The 19,892-nt window shown below is 44.1% G+C and overlaps 1 protein-coding gene across 3 annotated transcripts in view; it reads left to right on the forward strand.

Annotated features, from left to right (window-relative positions):
* The window catches only part of PTPRG (protein tyrosine phosphatase receptor type G), a 624,649-nt gene that overhangs the window by 561,234 nt on the left and 43,523 nt on the right, over positions 1-19,892 (forward strand). For 2 of the 3 annotated variants that reach the window (XM_037019107.2, XM_037019108.2), the window contains exons 14-15: positions 3,528-3,614; positions 13,976-14,067. In XM_037019107.2, the coding sequence (XP_036875002.2) occupies positions 3,528-3,614; positions 13,976-14,067 (179 nt within the window). The remainder of the gene's footprint in view (positions 1-3,527; positions 3,615-13,975; positions 14,068-19,892) is intronic. The other variant, XM_037019109.2, reaches the window with a different exon arrangement.

Below are 19,892 nucleotides of genomic sequence, written 5' to 3' on the forward strand. Positions count from 1 at the left end.
TGAGCTGCCGACACTTCCCAGTTTACTTGCTGATGCCTGGATTTAGTTAGGTGTTTGCTCTCCTCCAACCCAGGAGAGTCGCAAAGGAGGCAGGTGCAATAGGAGTGATTTCCTCCATGCTGATTTCTTCCATGCCTGTGACTAAACAGATAGCAAAGGGGAGCATCGTTAGTCACTGCAATGATACAAATAATGGTTGAACGACTCAAAGCAACATCGCCTTATTTAACCCTTAGAGCAGCCATGAACGCTATTCCCAGTGTCAGGGATGGTATCACCTTCTTCCCGATGCGGGGCAACAGTTCCCAGAAGGGAAGTGCTGTGCGCAGGATCACAGAGCTAGTAGGTTCTGGAGGTCCTCACACCTAGGGGTTGGTTTGGTTTTATTGACCGAAAACCCTTTTATTCCTTCCTTTGTTCTTTCAGAGACGTTTCTTAAGCATCTGGTTTGTGCCAGCACCTAGAGATCCAGAAAGCAGAGTAAGTTCCTGTCTTCACTGAATCTGTAGGTTAATGGAGTAGTTGAGCAGCAGGTAAAGAAGGCTTACCCCAAACAAAGTTCAAAAAACTAGGAGGCCTCCAGACCCGCTTTATTTACCTGACATGCCATTTTTGAGAATCTGGGTTATTTTGAAAGCAGCGATATTTCAGTTAAAATCGTAAGTGTCTGGGTTCTCATAAATTGGCTGGGCCGAGCCAACCATGCCGACACCTTTGTAAGCCGCTCTCCAGTCTCTACCACGTCTGGTCCCCCACCTGCCGCCTGCATTTGGGTTGATGCAGGGAGCCTGTGTGCTCTGCAAGGAGCTCTGATTGCCACCAGTGCGTGGCAAGAGCGAGACTGAGCCAAGAAAGGCTTCTTGGAGGAGGGGATGTTAAGTTTTGATATTCACAGAACAGAGAGAAGGGACAGATCCAGCCGAGGGAACTGTGTCAGATCTGACCAAGAGGCACTTGGTCATTGCGTGTTCCGTGCTGCCGGAGGGAAAATGGCATCAGACTGCCCTTTGTGCAAAATAAAGTCACTTTTACGGTTAGCATCAGATTCTTTTCCAGGGAATTCAGCATGTACCAAGGCACTGGGGTCAATCCCAGCTGCTCTTACATGGCGTGTGTGCAAGAGGGAATGAAAATCAAAAGACAGATTCACATACAACTTGTTTCAAGTCTAGAAAAATCCAGGCTTCTAAGTCATACGTTTTGGTGGCTTTGTGTAATTACCTGTATCTTCTGTGCAAGCAGGCCACTCATGGGGCCACAGGACACGAGGCACAGTTTTTTCTTTTAAAAGTGGTGACTGCCCGTGTCACTCACCTCTTTCTGGGACCTGTATCCATGGCTGTATTTCAATAAATTTTTTTAATCGTTAGGAATAATTTTTACAATTAAACCCTTCAAATTCTGACAATGTGTCAAGACAGTGGGGAGAGCTAAAGCACATTTCATGATGCCAAAATGTGGCTCGCCTTGGAGGGTTTGAGTTTAGAATGGTATTGTGGCATTAGACTGTTGTGCTCTGAGACTAAGAGGCCCAGGGGTGGGGGAGCCTTTCGAGGTCCCCAGCTGTTCCTGGAGACAGGCACCTTTTCTTCCTTTCTCCTTGCAGCTGTGCGCCAGGAGATGTGGGTCATGGGGCAGCGAATGCTGCCCATCCCGGGCAACTTTTTTGCTCAATAACTGTTTCCCAAATGGCTACTCGGGGGCCTTTCAGAATCCACAAGAACAGTCAGTTGTTATAGTAACCAGCCCCCTGCTGTTGAGTTGGCCCTGAGATGCCAGTCGAAGCTCTTGGAACAGGCTAACACGTAGTCATTAGACAAAGGCAGGGAGAGAGTCACTGCTAAAAGTTGCCATTCACACATGCTCCGTGGTACTTAAAAGACGGACTGATTCTGTCAAGGAAGAAGTGCATGGTTGCATTTTAAACCGTACTCACTTTCAGGAAAGAGAAACTCCTTACACCGTCGGACTGTTCTATACATAACCAACACCTTTCTTTGAATTTCTCACAATTCAGTGTCTTTTCCCTTAGGATTGATTGTGTCTGTTCTGTTGGTCTGCTCAGGTAGCCCCCTCGATTAGTCAAGATATTAGCTATTGGTTTTGTGGCATTTGCTTCCCAGCAAAATGTTGTCAGTTTACGGGTGGTAGTTTTAAGCGCCTGTGATTGTGTGTGAGGAAAAACTGCGGAGAAAGCCGGCTCCGCTCCAAAATTCCTGAAAGAGTGAATCTGGCAGAATTCAGAGTAGGGCTAAGGGTTGAGAATAAGTCTAAATATTTTAGGAAGCTGCAAATTTCAAGTTCTTAACGAAAATTTGCAAAAACACTGCAACATACTCGTGATGTCTTGAGATTAATGTTTGTAGCCGCACTGTGCTCAAGAGATGTTCGGAGGACAGTCGTTGCAGTTCCAGAATGTGCTCAGTAGAGGGAGACGAGGAGTTCTGAACTACATCCCACTTCACACAGTTTTGAATCACATTCCCAAGTTTTGACTTCGCCAAAGGTTGGTTCCCGTGCCAAGTACTTTCACCCAGTTTTGGAGTCTAATAAGTATCAAAATAAATGAGAGCTTGTATTAAGAGAGAGGAAGAAGTTACACTTGAGAATTAGAAGATGTTCATTTCTAGAGGTAAAAAGCCACCAAGTTAACAAATGCTGCTGGGAAGTACATGCTTGAATTGAGAGTTCTGCATGGGATTCAGCAGAGCTTCCCCCAAAGAAAACCTCAGGATGTCTGAGTTTGTCTTTGATGTTCTATCAACAGAGTTTGGAAACAGTACATATCATCTCAGTGTGAACATCCCGTTGCCAGGTGGTTAGGGATAAAATGTGATTAAATACCTTCCAGCTCTTAGGTGACAAAAGCCTGTCTTTCAAATGCGATAAAGAAGTCACAGATGCTATAGTTCTTTAAGTTTTAACAGGAAACTATCAGGTTTAGTATATAGTAGTAACTTGGCAAGGGCTACCCTCACCTTCTCCGAGGTGCCTGTTACCCAGTCCATAGCCTCTACTGTGAATCAGGAAAGTGCCCAGAGATGAGAAGAATGCACGGGAAAAAGACAAAGCCCCAGATCAGTCTAACCGCGCCACATTCAAAGAAATTTGTGGCAGAAGGGACGTTCAAATGGTAACCAGTAAATTCTTGCCAAGTTCTGTTTATTTCAGTGGTATTTGAAACGATCCTCTTTGCCAGGGCATCGTGTCAAAGGTGGAAGGATAGGCATATGAATGAGAAAAGTCATGACTGGATCCACGAACACCAGGGGTAATGCAGGTTTCTAATATGTAAACACAGCTTTTAAAAGCAATTCCCTTTTTGTATTTCTTACTTAAGCACGAACAGCCTTAACAGACCCAGCCACCAATGTAGGCAAGCTTTCTCTTTTGAAAGTGTCCCAAGTGAGACCTGATGGTGGGCTCTGTCTGTTGGATGGGAGGGAGGGCATTTGTGTAGAACTCTTCGTGGCCAATTGAAAGTACTGTCTTCTACACCTGTTCTCTTTTGTTTTTTATCCATTTAGAGGGTGTAACAAAATAAAGTCCAAGGGCTTTCCCAGACGTTTCCGTGAAGTGCCTTCTTCTGGGGAGAGAGGAGAGAAGGGGAGCAGGTGAGGGGCGGTCAAGCTTAAAGGGGGGGTGGTGTCTCTGGCCGGGACTGGCTTGCCGATTTCTATTTTGTTGCCGTGGGGATCGAAGCCCTCTAGACAGCACAGCGCTGCAACTCCTGTTCTACCCCAGCTCCCAAAAGTCAGGCTTGCAAATAGCAGGGCAGCTTGCGGGTAGCTGGACACAATTCGAATATGTCCTGTGGGCTTGCTTTGCTGTTTGGCACGTTTTGGGGGCGGGAGGGGGTTGTTGCTGGGGCGGTGCATATGGGGGGCTCTTCTATGTTTGCGTGTCCCTGTGTTGGTTGCATCTATTTTCTTTCCAAAATTTCAGATGTTTGCATGTTTTAGAGCTTAAGAGGACACACATAATGCATGCATTCTGCCTTACAAGTGACAAACACCTTTTAGAAACCTAAAATCACAGAAAAGCTAGGGACGAAGAATAGGAAGAGAAGACAGAAGTGAGCAAATGGGGATGCGCCATGTGCTTTTCAGTAAGACAGGTGAATTTTTAAAAAGGAAAAGTAAATGAGTTCTAGGTAGTTTGAATACTTGGCAAAGTTACTGTCCTGGAATAATTTATAATAAAGTTTTAGAAGTCATGATTATGCTATCTTAATTACTATACAAGCCTCTTGATAATATTTCTGTTTAAGACTTATCTAACTCCCATTTAATAGTAATGTGGTAATATCTTAATTTTAAATTGACAGTGGGCATAATTCATTATCAGGATTAATTCACTATTAGGATTAACTGTAATTTGCAATTAGGCCATTATGTTGTGAGGAGTCCCTTAATACTTTCAATGAACCAATTTATAGGATTTACATTCAGATTTTTACATGGAACGATTTGTCTCTGTTGGTTGCAGGTAAATCAGATTACTGAGGTGAAATTTTAGATATCCATCCACAATAATCACGTACACCTACGATACCTGAGAAGGTGTAGGGGCGAGAATTGTGCAAGATTAATGAGAAACACGGTGCCCGCTCTCCTAAGCTGCAGTTTTGGCCTTGTAGGGAAAGGCAGTAACTGCTGGCGCTCGTCAGACAATTCAGCTTTCTGTGATCTCTCTTTGCTTACTGAATTCTTCAATTTCTAACCCATTTTTAAAATTCCATGGGTAAAAACTGAAAAACCCCTCTATATAGCATTACCATCAAAGATCTAATCTTGAGAGAAAGAGAACACCTTGGACATCACACACACGCCTAACACTCATGCCCAATCTGTTGTAAATACAATGTGTTTGTGACTGTAATCCTTTAAAAAAACAGAAAGCCAGCACACCTCCGGGCAGCACAGAGGTAAAAGCACATCTCATTTCGGAGTCCTCTCCAGAGAGGATGCCGTCGCTCCATGGACTGTTACTAACTCTGATTTACGTTCTTGGCCCCCCGTTAGAGGAGCGGGCCTCAGTACGGTTGTATTTTACTTCCTACAAGGCTGCGTTTTGCTACCAGGTGCTCAGTCCCTCTGGTTTCTTTACTTCTGAGTGACAGAAGCTTGGAGGAAGCACAGTCAGATTCACTGAGGTCCAGAAGTTGAGAACCGTCTAGGGAAGCGATGAGTATTCATAGAGCCCAGCTGATTATGAACCCTCTGTTGTGCTTTACTTTTTTAGAGCTAAGAAAGACTTTCAGGGAAAGGTGGGTTCTCGCTGCAGCTCTACCACTTCCTGGCTCTGTGACCTTCAGCAAGGTACTGAAGTCCTCTGAGCCTCAATTTCCTCATCTGGAAAATGGGTCTAATAGGTCCTTTAAAGGAGGTCATTGTTAAGATTCGGTGAGGCAGTACAGTCGACCCTTGAATAAGACAGGTTTGAACTGCACAGGTCCACGTACATGTGGGTTTTTTTCAATCAATATTATGGGAAATTTTGTGGAGACTTGACATTTGAAAAAACTTGCAGGTCAACGGTGTAGTGTAGAAATACCGAAAAAATTAAGCGAAAGGTATGTCATGAATGCGTTAAACATATGTGGATAGCCCTCTATTTTATCATTTGCTACCATAAAACCAATAGTAGGCTTAGTAGTTAAGTTTGGGGGCATTGGAGGTTCCATTTGTATTTCTGACTACATGGGGGATTGGGGCCCCTAACCCCGGGTTGTTCAAGGGCCAGCTGGGTATGTGAAGTGCTCAGTGTGTGAAATGCAAGGCCCACTGAAGGGGAGGAGGAAACTGAGGCTCCGAGAACTGCCTGGCCGGCCACCCTGCCTGGCTGTGCTGAGCTAACTGCTCCCGGAGATCCTGCCCTCAGCAGGCTCGTGTCTCTGCTCTTCCTCGTGTCTCTGCCCTTCCTCGTGCTGCGCACCCGGCTGTGCTGTTTCTCCAGGGCCCGCAATTCCCCGTTCGTCTGGAGGGTCCTGTGCACGGACAACCGCCGGCCCTCTCCCCCTCCCCTTCACCCCTCTCCCCCTCCCCTTCACCCCTCTCCCCCCTCCCCTCCGCCCTTCTCCCCACCCCAGCTCCATCCTCTGCTGCTTAGAAAGCCTTCCGGACACGGGCCGCCTGCCCCTGCCACGGGAGGCTGGGCGTGTCAGGGCAAACACCGCCCTTCGGCCTCTGCCGCCTCCTTTCTGCCCACCCTGGGTTCCTCTCCTGGCCAGAGGGCCGCACCCCATCCAAAATGTGATGGCGACTCAGGAGGAGGGCCCAAAGGGCCGCCAAAATAGCAACCTTCTGAGCAGCTGGAGTGCGTACTGTAAAGCCTACGCACGTTCACCTCTGGGCCCTTTGCCCTGGAGCGTGAGCTCACCTGCCTTAAACAGTCCTTTCCCACGGCGGAGGCAGGCGCCTGTGCAAAGGGTGGATGGAATGGCCAAAAGCAGGACTGTGGCTCTAAGAAGTGAGAGCTGGTCATCCTCCCAGAAGGGAGAAACGAACACAGTAAAAATCAGACCCAGATATTTTTCAAAGACAGTTGATTTAAGTTTTGAACAGGTAATAATTTGGCATGGTTCAAAAATCAAAATGTTTAAAATTCTATGCACCCCTACATCTCCTTCCTGTCACCCACCTACCCTGCTCCCTACCTCCACGCAAACAGGTAACCATACACTAGTTGGTTAGCTGTTCTTCTGGTGGTGGTTATATATGTGTGTGTGTTTTATATATATATATATTGCAAGGCCGGTGTGCCCCCCACCCTGCACCGCCCCCTCGAGGGGACGGGCACACAGTGGGGGTGCCAGGGACCTCCCAGTATGAATCTTTATCTCTCTACTCCTTTTACGCAGTAGAATACTGCATACACTATCATAAACCTTGTTTTTTTCACTTAACACAGTATTTTCTGATTGCATATGTAGTTTCCTCATTCTTTTTTACAAAGACATGGTGTTCCTTTGTACAGATGTGTTGAGATTTATTTAATGAATCCCCTGTGGCTGTTGTCTTGGTTCTCAGTCTTTTGCTCCTATAATACCTCGGTGAACAACTCTGTGTCATTTTGCAAGTGGATGTATCTAGCTGTGGGGTAAACCAGCTGTATCACAACCTCCATGCATGGGCACTGTGGATGGGGGGGGTGCCACATCCTCCTCCTCAGTGAGATACCAAGGTGGCCTCCTCTCAGCAAAGTGGGGGCCTGCCTGTTTATCTGCAGCTTCCCCAGCACAGTGCATTAGCAAACTCTGGCATTTTTGCTAACCTCACAGGTGAAATGGTGTCTCTTATGTTTTCTCTTATGATCAGTGAGGCTGTGCATCTTTCATGTTTTTGCCGTTTGTGTTTCTTTTGCCATAAACTGTCTTTGGCACATTCTTCCTCTCCATTGCTGGTCTTTTTCTAATCAAGAGGGATGTCCCTTGTTGGTAATACAGGTCACACATATTTTTTTCCTATTTTGTGATTTGTCTTTTAACTGTTTATGCTACTTATTTGAATTTATATAATCAAATTTATCCATAAATTTCTTATTTGGTTTCTGGATTTTGAGACATCATTAGAAGTCTTTCTCCATTCTCAGGTTACTTTATTTTTTTAATACTTTTATGGTTTCACATTTTAATATTAAATTCTTAAATCATTTGGAATGTTACCTGATGATGATATGATGTCTGAATCAGCTTTTTCCCCAGATGGACCCAAATATTTAAAAAGTATTACAATCTGGGGTTGTTTACTAAAGAGGCATATACTACCTCACTAGATCCTTATAAAAAGTACACTCTTAGAGCAAAACTCTGACTGGCATGTTTCAGTCTGTATGCTAATGAAGTAGTTGCCAAAAGGTTTTTACTGGACCATTTTATATTACAGATACTGAATTATATGTGCCATAAAATGTGAATTTCCATTTCCTACCTCCTGCCCAAAATGAATTAGACCCCCATTCCCCCATGAACTTCATCAGGTGATGGTGGATCGTGTCAGTCCCTTAGTACAATGACAAGGTGACGTGAGGAGTCTCTGGCCTCAGTCCAGAAATTCAGAACATTCCAGGTCCAGATCCCAGCTCAGTGAGAGAGCCACCCCAAAGCCCCCGCTTCAAGCCTGCCTCCCCGGTCAGCTGCCGGGGGCCCTGAGAGGTACTGTCCAGAGCTCACTTGCTGAACGCCAGCCCAAACATAAAAACGGCCCTGTTCAGGCTCCTGGTTTGTCGAAATGTGGTTTATGAAATGATCTTTTCTCCCTCAGCTTCTGTAAAGTATTGTCAGTACTCTAGTCATTCCTAGGTATCGCCAAGGAGTTCTGGCAGACTTGATGTTTAGCAGAAAGTTTATCGCCATGAGAGCACCTACATATATATAATTTGTTAGTTTTCTGCCATCTTCCTAAAGTGCTAACTGTAGACAGCCTGTAGCCTTCAGGAAAATTCTCAGTGCAGGAATAAGATTTCTGTCACTTCCAGCTGTAACGAGAATTGACTGGGGCTTACCTCCTGCCCATGTGAGATCCGAAATATTTTGAAACATTTGCCTGATTTTATTATCTGTATCCTCTCTCATATGCCATCCATCTTTAAGATGATCCTGTCCATTTCTCTCTTCCCTCCTTCCCTGCATCTCCTCCTCACATCCAACAAGCCCACCGACCCAAGGTGTGATGATCACGTTTATGTCCCAGGATTGCCCGATGGCCCTGATGTGAAACATGCCCTGCCGTCATCCCCAAAAGTATATTCGTATTTGTCAGGTCACATGTGCCGCTTATGGTGTGGAGACTACGCAGATGAGAAGCACAGATGTAAATGTTTCTTTGTAGATTTCCCCCTGAAAAGATACGAGTATAAGCTGGGTTTTACAAGGAGAATCTTTTCATATACAGTAAAGGAAACATAGCAGCAAGTATGTGGTTGCATATGAAACATCTCAAGTCAGAACTTACGTTGGGCTCCTTTCCAAGTGGGATCCCCACGTTATTTCAAGCAGACACATTTCTCTTTAAGGAAAAGCCCAACAATGCCCCCAGCCTTTCTCTTCTTTTGTTGTCTGTGTCACTTCAATGTCTTGGAACATTTTGCCCTAATAAATCAATCCATGTGTTTTTAACGCAACTCTCAATCATCTTCCTCAAAGGCGTGTGAACGTTTTCAACATTCTATTTATAAGTGGCTCTTAGTCATACATGGTTTACTACAACAGATCCATTTACAAAAGTAAATATTAATGTGATTTCTGTACTTGACAGCATGGGAATAAATGGGATTATTAGGCGTGCTACTTTAAATTTAAATGAGGGCAGTATATGAATCACTTGATTGCTTAATTAATATTCAGCAGCAGCTCAGCCAACTGCCCCGTTCTAGTCTTCAATTAGCATTTTGAGCTGCACAGTGCTGACAAATTCCTGCCACCCTAATGTAATTATAAAGCCCTTGAGCCTAATTTGAAGAAAGTGACTTGGTTTCTGATCCGTAATATCAGCATTTGGTTATTTTGTGATCTTGAGGTTTCAAGGGAATCTAGAAACTGTTGTGAACCGGCTCTTGCTTGTGCACCACGTGATGCTGAAGGTGGTGGTTAGTTAGCTAAGGACCCTGGATGAAAACAGTGTGACATCTCAACCTTGTCAAAAGGGGTGTGAAATTTGCCCTCCCACCCCACCGTGCCATAAGCAGGGTGGGATGCTATCTTTTGAGGAGCCTTTTTGATACACAGCAGTGCTGAGCCGCATTCCAGACATTTCCAGTATTCAGCTTTTCTGGACTCAAGATCAGCATTCTGCTTTTGAAAAGTATGGGCCACCTGAATTTCTCCCAGGTTCTTTCAGAAGGGCAGAAACAGATACGTTAGGTAATGGGACATATCAAAGGGTATCTAAGCTGGACAGACAGGAGCAGCAGAAAGGGAAGCCTCTGTGCAGGGCTCTGGGGCGTTCCGCAGTCAGAACGTGTCAGCTTCCTGGAAGGCAGTGGGGCCAGGGATGGACAAGTAGAGATTTCCCACTTACCTTTGTCGTTTGCTGCATTTCATTTGGAGAGTGAGCCTCTGTGACTGGAGTGTATTTATTTGTACCTAGAGAGCACTGTCAGAGCAGCCGCGGTCAGGGTGGGCGGGGTGATCCCCTCGTCTGGAGGCCCAGTAGCCGCTGGGCTTGTCGTGGGCCGCAGCACACGTTTCGGCGGGGAGCTCAAGGAGTTCATGTTCACGGCTTACTGATATTGGTCAATATTTGCTGCATCCTGACTAGAAGATGTATCCTGCCTTGTGATGTGCTTTCTCAAGCATAGAATTTTCGATATTTGAAAAAGTTGGCTGTATTCAAAGCATCTCCCTTATCTGAAAGAATGAACAGTTGTTTTTAGAAAGTTCAGCCCAAGACCGAATGGTCAGGACTATAAGCTTAATGTATCCATGGGCCTTTTAGAAGCTGATCCATTCCTACTCATTCCTGCCACAAGACCTTCAGGCCCCATACAGGTCTGGACCCCAGACTGGGCCATGTGGGCCTGAGACCAAGGGAGCTGCTCACCAGAATCCACATTGAATCGACCAGCTGCTGGAGCGGCTATCGCGCACTGTCCTCCAATCTTCCAATCAGCCATTTCTTAGGAATCTTACAGTACCCACGCCTCTCTGGTTTTCTAAAAAGGGATGAATGGATGGAGAGTAATACAGAAATCTTGTTTCCGTTTTGCCACTTAGACCTTTCTTCTGAGACACACACAGGTCTATTATGTTGGCCAACTTTGACCAGACACCGGAAACACTTGGCTTGCCTCGAATGGCTGTGTTGGATGAAAAGTGCGTGCCTTTAGATGGTAGACTCATTCAGTGTGGCGAGAAGCGCTCTCTGCGAGAGGTGTACGAGATGTGTGATCGACTCGGGGATCCACATACTCCCGTCTGCCATTTCATTTTCACTCTGCTCTGCATGCATCAAGTGTGAGCAGAGGAAGAGTCTCCTCCTGGGGGCTGTGGTGTGTCTTGCTCCGTTGTGCAGGTGACCGGTGAACACTGATGGGACGCTGTATCTTGGTACTTTCTCCCTGGGGGTGGCTTTTAGAGTAGCCTTAACTCCGTGGCTGTCAGCTTTGTTCAAGCGGTAGGACACTTGGAATTCAGGACATCAGGATATCTGTGAACTACTTAAGTAAATATTGACAAATGTAATTCCTTCATAGGAACTAAAATCTGTTTTGCTGGCAGACAAGTAGAGCAGTCCACAAAGGTGATTTAAGAGGTAGCTTTAGGAGGGAAAACTTTCATTTAAGAAATGGAACTTTTTTTCGGTGATCTGAGAAAACACTTTGCTCTAGCTTAGAGAACACTGTCCTATTTCTGAGAACCCAGGTTCTAACAGAAACCGGGCTGAAGACTTTAAAATATTTTTATTTAAGTATATGCAGTACAAGACTTTTATTTCTGTACTTGAGAAGATGATGTTCACATTCTTACCTGCTCACTGCATGCCGAGGACTGGGTGCCAAATAATGTTTGCTGAGTCCAAAAAAACCTTTCTTCTAAGGGGCGACACTTCCCACAGGTCTGTAGTTAGTGCCCACCAAGTCTTTGTGTGGTAGCAAAGCGTGTCTGACGGGCATCAAGGTGCAGGTGTGGGGAGCTGTGTTTCCTGGGCTTCTGACCTTCACCCCCGGTAGTGTGCTGTTCCCTGACACTCACAGAGTTATGTCACTCCAGGGAAAGTCCATTATAAACAGCGGCACATGGGGCACAAGAGAGTGATGGCCTGGGTACACACAGTGTTTTTCAGAGAGAATGTGGAGGCTTCAGCTCCACATGTAACAGAGAGTGATTGAACTGTGTGTCTGTCTTCCAGAAGGATAAAAAAATCTACAGAAAAGAAACAAGTTTATCTTTTCCAAGTCATTTGACTGTAACAGTACCTTGGCCAATAGCAATTCTTTCTCTGATAGCTTTATATTTTACAAATGTAATAGGCATAGTAATCCTGTCTTAAAATGAGATTTATTTCTGTCTTTGGTGTATGCATTTGTGTATGTTCCTCCCAGTTCGTTAAAATACGACGTGGTAAATTGCATGTCATCCCTTTCACTGTCATGGAGTACTTTGGGCCACTAAATACTTGAATAGCCCAATATCTCAACAAAAGCAGGTTTTCCTTAGAACTTGACACTGGGTGGTTGCCGTTCTAGCTCATTTGTGAAGTCCACAACATATGTTTTAACTTTAACTCTGGAATTCTGCAAATTGCGGGGAGCAGGGGAAGAGGGAAGGGGGGTTTGGAATCCCAGAGGAGACACTTGGTACTAATTTAGAAACAGCAAGAAGCTATTACCTCAAACATCAAAACAGGTTTTTTTCCGCATGGATGTCCATCATTTTACTTTCAGTGACCCTAAAATAGTTTGTTGGTTTTATATCCACGTAACTTAAGTCAGACTGACACATTCTTTCAAATTTCGGTAAAGGCAGCTTAACAACGGGTGATGCAACCTTGTTTTATTATTTGTATTACAAACGCCAGCTAATTCCTAGAAACAAATCGCGGGGTTCAGTGCTCTCACAAGCCGTCATGGGAGACACGTGCCCAGCGTGGGCGTGAGTTACGTGCAGAACCCCCTGATGGCATGCGGTGGCATTCCAGATTGCTTCTACAGCAGTGTCCAGTCGTGCAGCTGGTTCACGCTTCTTTCCATTGGAAAATAGGCGCTGCCTAAAGAAAAATGCCTCCAGCCATGACGTGCAGTCATTTCTGGCTGTGTGACGTTAAGGCAGCCTTGTATAAAGCTGAGGCAAACGGTCTGTGTGACTTGGAGCCCTCCTTTCTCCGAGATCTTCTTTACTTCGTAGAGTCGTGTGCTTTTTCCCAGCCCCTCAGCCCCCTTCCTTGGCGTGCCCAACACAATCACCCCAGACACTTCCGATCAGATGAGCAAAGCCTGAAGACGAGCCGACGCACGCCGGTGGCTGACACACAGCCCCCAGAGGCAGCGAAGCTGTGGGGCGGGTAACCAGGGCCTGGTGCGAGGCGCCAGGGAGCGGGCCGGACCCTCGGCACCGAGCACCAGAAGGCCGCCGCCCGCATGGCTCAGAGGCCCAGCAGTAGGGCCAGCTATTGTGAAGCCCCTCCGCCAGATGAACAGGGACCCTTCTCTGGTCACAATAGCCATTCACGCTGAGAAGCCTCATTAAATATTCAGCCTGTGCTTCCGGCAGCTCATTAGGGCCGCAGTGAGCGGTGACGTGGATGCTGGAAAGCCGAGGGCCGGCCAGCATCAGTAGGCAGGGGCTCAGTGAGCTGCTGATGGCTCTACTGTTCACTGCCTGTCCTATGATGACCAGTGTTTGCTCCCTGCTTTGCCTGAAGTACAGGTAAAAACAGAACAAAAGCAACGAGCAGATGACCCTTGACGGCTTCAGGTCCTTACCTCCACAGTGGACTGGCCAGGGCCTCTGCTCTTGTGTGCCTGCCCTCTGACCCTCTTCAAGAGCTGTCAGTGGCTTGGGGGCCTTTGCTAAGCACTAACAATGTGGTGTTATTGTGGCCTCAGGGTGTTTGATGACTGCATGTGGGAGGGTTCAAGGTGTGGCTTTGAACTTGGTGGTGGTGGTTTCAAATAGCAGCAACTTACTCCTCTGTCTCATGTTGAATTTAGAAATACCGTGGGGTAGTCCTGACGGCTTGGGCAGCAAGTTTACTGTGTCTGCCAAGTTTTTGTGTATTTGAGCAGTTCATTCCTAAGCCTTCCCCTGTTGACTATCAGGATAGGTGAGCTCTAGTGAAAAACAGGTATTTAGCTATTTGGGGTTCTGCCAAAAGGCAGACTGTTGTCCTTCTTGTGTCTCATCAGTTTCCCAGGGTTTGCACTTGTGCTGTGTGATATTTAAAGCTGGGAAAATTCGTGAAAGGAATTGAAAATTGATGAAGTCGAAGTATATTTCTGTGTTCTCACTGTTTGCATGTTTTTCTTCCCTAAACAGAAAATGTTTCCAGACAGCTCATTTTTATGTGGAAGATAGCAGTTCACCTCGGGTGGTCCCCAATGAAAGTATTCCGATTATCCCTATTCCCGGTAAGTAAGGCACTACTATTTCCAGTGGGCTGATTGTTTTTCTCTTTTGTTTGCAGTTTTGTGTGACAGTCATGACAAAATCTTTCTTTGATAGCCTTGTAAAGCTTGCCCAGTGTAAGAGATCCTTAACTAAGGGAAATCTAATGAAGTCTTTGCTTCTTTGCATGTCTGCAACATAATGAAATCCTCTAAGAGGAACAGATAACTGCATGAATACAGTGTAGATTCGCAGGCAGGGAAGGGAAGTAACAGTAGACAAAGGGGAAAACATACATGTTTGCAGACTACTTGGGCTAAACTTCATTTTGATAGGCAGTATGTGCTTATATATATTTTTAAACATCTGTCTGTGATACATTCTTTTAAAATTTCTTCCAAGATTCCTTACTTTGAAAATATTTTATCTCAGTGTTGGCTCTTAGGATGTTGGTGTGGACGTCTAAGGTACATTCCTGGTCCTGCACGTTTCATTTGTTCTCAGGTAAAAAGCTGCGACACTCGCAGTGTTAAGGGCCGGGACTGGTGTAGTACATACACTGCAGGAAATCCTAGAAATGCCAGGGCAGAAGTTGAGCAGCAAGTCAGCTGTAATTCATGGGTGTGGGATTTGAAGATGGCTCCCACCATGTTTATTGAGTGTCTGTTCCTTTTTGCCAGATTTCAACTTTGTGCCTCTGGGTTTCATTATGTACTTGGAAATATGTATATTCAGGTATCTTGTATGTCCATCCTCTTGACACTGATTATTTTTTCATAAACAGAGGCACTACTTTATTATGTCCCATACACCCACAGCACCGCCATTCTCCATTTGTCTGCCTGTTCTCCAGAACAGTCTTCACCATCTACTCTATTCCACCATATATTATACTTGTGTGTCTCCTCCCACTGGAATGGGAGCTTCATAAATGCAAGTGGATGTCTCCTTAGTGCTAGAGTAATAGCTGCACACACTAAGCATTCTTTGAATGAATGAATGAATGTCAGCAAACCTTTATAATTCTTAAAAGGTCCTATCTGTGAAGCTCAGAGACAGTCATTCTCTGAGTACTACGAAGAAGTACTTCTATTGTTTTCAAATCTTCACTAGATGCTATAACAGTTGGGGGCTTAATTGGTGCCTTATGTGTCGATGTATGTTAAGTCATTTGATATTGGTGGAATTGTCCGTGTTCTGTCTGTCCTGGTGACTAAGTCTTGTCACACTGAAATGAGGGGTAGCAGAAAAATCTCTGGTTCAGGTCTTACTGGATCATTTTGTGGCTGCTAGACGACCCCAGACAGAGGAGATGGGTTTTGCATTACCCTCTGTTGCTCATCGCTAACCCTCGCCCCCTATTTTTGGTGGAGGAAATTGCCATCTTGCCTTGAACAGAGGGGAAGCCGATAGGAATCATCAGTGTTGCATCTGCGTGGAATAAGTAGCTGCGAATCTGCAGGATTTGTGCAGTAGCATGTATATAATCATTTTCCTCTTGCATCACCTCGTTATCTGTGTTGACCTCCAGAAAATGCCTGGGAGCCTCTCTCCTCTAAACCGATTCATCTGACATACACAGCTGTTGGGTAGTTGTGCGCCACTGAAATCCAGTTTAAAAGGTTAAGTGCTGAGGTACTTCTTGGGCTGTCTTTCCATTTTCTGTTTCTTCTCCTTGATCAGTTAGGAATCAGAAAACCTAGGCTCACACCTGCTTCCACCAGGAGACCTTTGGTCAGTGCCTTGGCTTCTGCCATCTGTAAAGCGAGCAGGATGTCTACCATGCCGGGACTTGAGGGTAGCATTGAAGATCCCATGAGGTGATATGTGTAAAAGCACTTTGGGAAACAAAGTCCATCAGCAGGGCCACATGTTGAAGCTTCCCTTCCCAAGTCACGGTCGTGTCCATCCCAGCAGCTGCAGAAAGCGAGCCCAGATTTGCACTGGTCTCAGGTTAGTATCCCGGACACTGACCCGCACCTCACCATGCTGGCTGGCTTGGACTTTAGGACTTGGAGTTTACCAGAATCCTCAGAAAATTCCGGCATTTGGGCCTGCATTACCACACCTTTGATTAGGTGTCTTAGACTAGAAATGCTTTAGAATGGTTTCTGCTCCATTTCCCAGTTCTCTATTTAATCACCAGGTTAAATACAGGTATCCCCCACTTGTCCACAGGGGATGCATTCCAAGACCCCCAGCAGATAGATACCTGAAACCACGGATAGTTCCAAACTCTACTATATGTTTTTCCTAGACATGCACAGCTATGATAAAGTTCCTTCATGAATTAGGTACAGCAATAGATTGACAATAATAGTAAAATAGGACAATCATAACAGTATACTGTCATAAAGTTATGTGAAGGTGGTCTCTCTCTCAGTATCTTACTCTACAGTTCTCACCCTTGTGATGTGAGATGACAAAATGCCTACACGATGAAACGCAGTGAGGTGAATGGATTGACACAGGCATTGTGATGTAACGCTGGCCTATCATTGACCTTCTGAGTACACTTCAGAAGGAGGCATTCAGTATGAGTGTAAGTGCAGGTGACCCTTGAACAACAGGGGTTTGGAGTGCCAATGCCCTGCATAATTGAAAATCTGCATATAATTTGACCCCAAAACTTAATTACTAATAGCCTACTGTTGACCAAGAACCTTGCTGATAACAGTCAGTTTACACAGATTTTGTATCTTATATGTATTTGACACTGTATTCTTACAGTAAACTAGAGAAAAGATTTTTTTCCAAACTGTTGCAAATCTCCAAACAATTTTCCAGTATGTTTACTGACAAAAAGTCCATGTATAAGTGGGACCCATGCAGTTCAAACCTTTGTTGTTCAAGGCTCAGCTGTACATGGAAGGAACATTTCAGATTCTCTACCAAGAAATCTGTGGTGTTTGGTTGTAGCTCAATTGCCATAGTAGATGCATCCTTGATGAGTCATAACACATCTGTAAAATAGATTACTTTACATGCAGTAAGGCACTGTGGCATTAAAGGTCCTACCGAGGGAACCCAGGGGTGAGGCTACTCTCTCCGTGTTCTCTCGGGTTGTAATGGCACAGCCTTACCTAGGGGCATTCTGAGACAAAAACTTCACTCTTAACTGGGAAAGGGTTACCTTACATGACATTTCCTTTAAGGCTTTCAACTTGGCCACAGTCTTATTTTTTTACAAAACCCGACAGGCTTATTTAACAGTTACATTTGTAAGTATTTTGTAATTTACAAAGAAAGCACTTTAACAATCCTTTATTCTATTTTATTCTTACAATTCCTTCTAGTTATTACAATACAACAGTGTCTTGCGTAAGAAAATTCAATGTAAGAAAAACAAACTATAATAAACCCATGAGTTATTTTCATTCTGTTAAAGGTTTTCAACAACTTAGGTTTCAACCCTCAAAATAAAGGTTTTTTAAGAGACCTTCATGAGATTGTTTTGGATGATTTACCTTAGGAATTATCTAATTGTTCTTATTTCTAAAAATGGTAGGCTATTTATAGAGTGCATGTGAAATATTCTGCCCTCTGGACCTCAGTTCTGTTTCACCCTTGTTCAAAACCTAATGACAGGACTGTTGGAACCCAGATTTATCAGATGATTTTATCACTTGAACTCATCATTTTCTGTAACTGATTTTTTTTAAAAGATATTTCCAGACAATCCCCTGTAAACTGAACAATTATACTGGTTAAAAATGTATGCAACAGGCTAAGATTGAAAACTCAGGTACCAAACTGTCATAAAATAAGTTCCTGAGCCATCCCTGCAATAAACCCTGTTTCCAGAACTTACTGTACATTTACCCTTTCTTAGAAAACATCATCACCATCTAATATTTCTTAAACATGTACCGGCTACGGGCTTTATGTTCATTTTCACGACACTGCTGTAGAGATCGGTGCAGCAGATACCCTCATTGAAGAGATGGAGAGACTGAGGCTACAAGGCGCTGGCTTACCGGAGGTGCGCGGACGAGTGGTGGGGCCAGCCTGGGGCCTCGGGGCCTTCAGAGCTCAGACGCTGGGACGTGGCGTGGCCACCTCTCGGCATGCTGCTCTGACGGTTCTGATGCTTCCAGACTTCAGGCTCCTGATTCAGGTATTGCTTCATTAAATCGCATTTTAAATGCGAATGTTCTCTTCCGGTTTTTCTTGAGTTCTTTATCCTTGTCTTTTTCCTTTGACTAGCACTGACCATTGGCTTCTCCATTAAATTCGCCTTCACCATCTTGGAGAGTCTTGCCATTGTTCTGTTGAAGTTTCCCCCCCCACCCCCCAAAAAAAAAAAGATCTCTCCTCTTCCCTTTGTTCTGTAGTTTTTATGCTAGAAAAACTCTAGACACTAAATCAGCTTTAGGATGATTCTGCTGTGGTTAAAATTAATAAATAAATAACTCTGGTCTTTAAATCCCAAAGCGTAAGTGGAAATAGTTAAGATCTGCTGACTTTTGTAAAGTATAATGAAAATAGGCAAGTGGTAGTTAAGGAAAGCTTTGCTAACCTTTATCCATACACCCCTTGGAGAAGCAGTTTCTAGGAATTTCTGAGAAATTTCAAGTTACCACTTGTACTAATCTAATTGAAATTTAGGAATACAGACTCTTCAGTGTGTTTTTCTGGTTTATTAAAGCAGAAAGAGTCCTGTAAGACATTTTTTTTCCTGCTCTCCCCTATACTTAGGTAAAATGTGGAACTGCTAAAGAGCGCGGAGATGGTGCTTAGAGGAGTTAGCCGCGTTAGAACTCACAATGTAACAGTACTTACTCAACATGAAAGAAGTACTTTCGAGGTTAGGTTCCAATCACTATAGAAGTGACGGCAATTTTGAATCAGGAAGATTTTGAACTGTCGTTCAAATGCTCCATATATATGTATGGGTAAAGTAGTTTTTGTTTTTTCCAGATAAGTTAAACTGTGACTTGTGCAGGAGAATGAAAGCAGCTTTGACTCCTAATATTTTTCACTAATGGTTCCCTAAAATTAAATCTTCCATGTCTACTGGTTTCCTGTTGTTAGTTACTCTGTGTGGATAAAGCACAACTAAATGCAGTACCCTAGCTGTCAGTCCCTTCCTAATGCTTCTAAGATACCCTGAGACATTTTCTAAAATACTGAAGTGGTCACAAATTTCTGTCCATTAAGATCCATGTTATTAATATTTACAAGTACTTTTAAAAATCTAGTGTTTCAATCTGGGGTTATTTATTGGAAATGACAAACTTGAATAGTATTTTCACTGCAGTTATTAATGGAGTGTTACATACATATGTCATCTACATTTAATTTCACTGTATAATTATTTTAGACTTTTCATTATATACAGGGTTTTAAAATCAAAACTTAGCTCACAAAATTAACTTGTTTATAGAGCACATTGAAAGGGGTTTTCCAAATGTGCATATTGTCAAACACAGAAATGCCCTTATAAATATTGTTCCCTAGACATTAGAAAATCTAACTAATAAGAGCATTACAAAATAAAATGTTGCTGCTAACCAGCAGCTTAGAAATCCAGAAATGATTCATGCCTTTCCAGCAGTTAAAATACATCTTAGTAATTTGAAGGTCACTGGCTTCAGTAGGGTGCCAGCATATAAAGGGGTTTTAAACATGCAGTTGAAAACCCTTGGGATTAAACCAACCTTGTTGGCATATTTTATTTATACAGAGATTATCTCCAAAGGAGATTCATTGGTCTTTTGACTATAATGAAGCCCTTTCTTTATTGACTTCATTGTGTCATAAATGAAAAGAGATTTCTTTTTATGGCAGGAAATAAAATGTTCCAATCTCTGCAACACTCCCTGCATCCTAAAGAGTCTGATTGAGA

The sequence above is a fragment of the Manis javanica genome, chromosome 3, assembly GCF_040802235.1.
Source record: "Manis javanica isolate MJ-LG chromosome 3, MJ_LKY, whole genome shotgun sequence".
Taxonomy (NCBI): domain Eukaryota; kingdom Metazoa; phylum Chordata; class Mammalia; order Pholidota; family Manidae; genus Manis; species Manis javanica.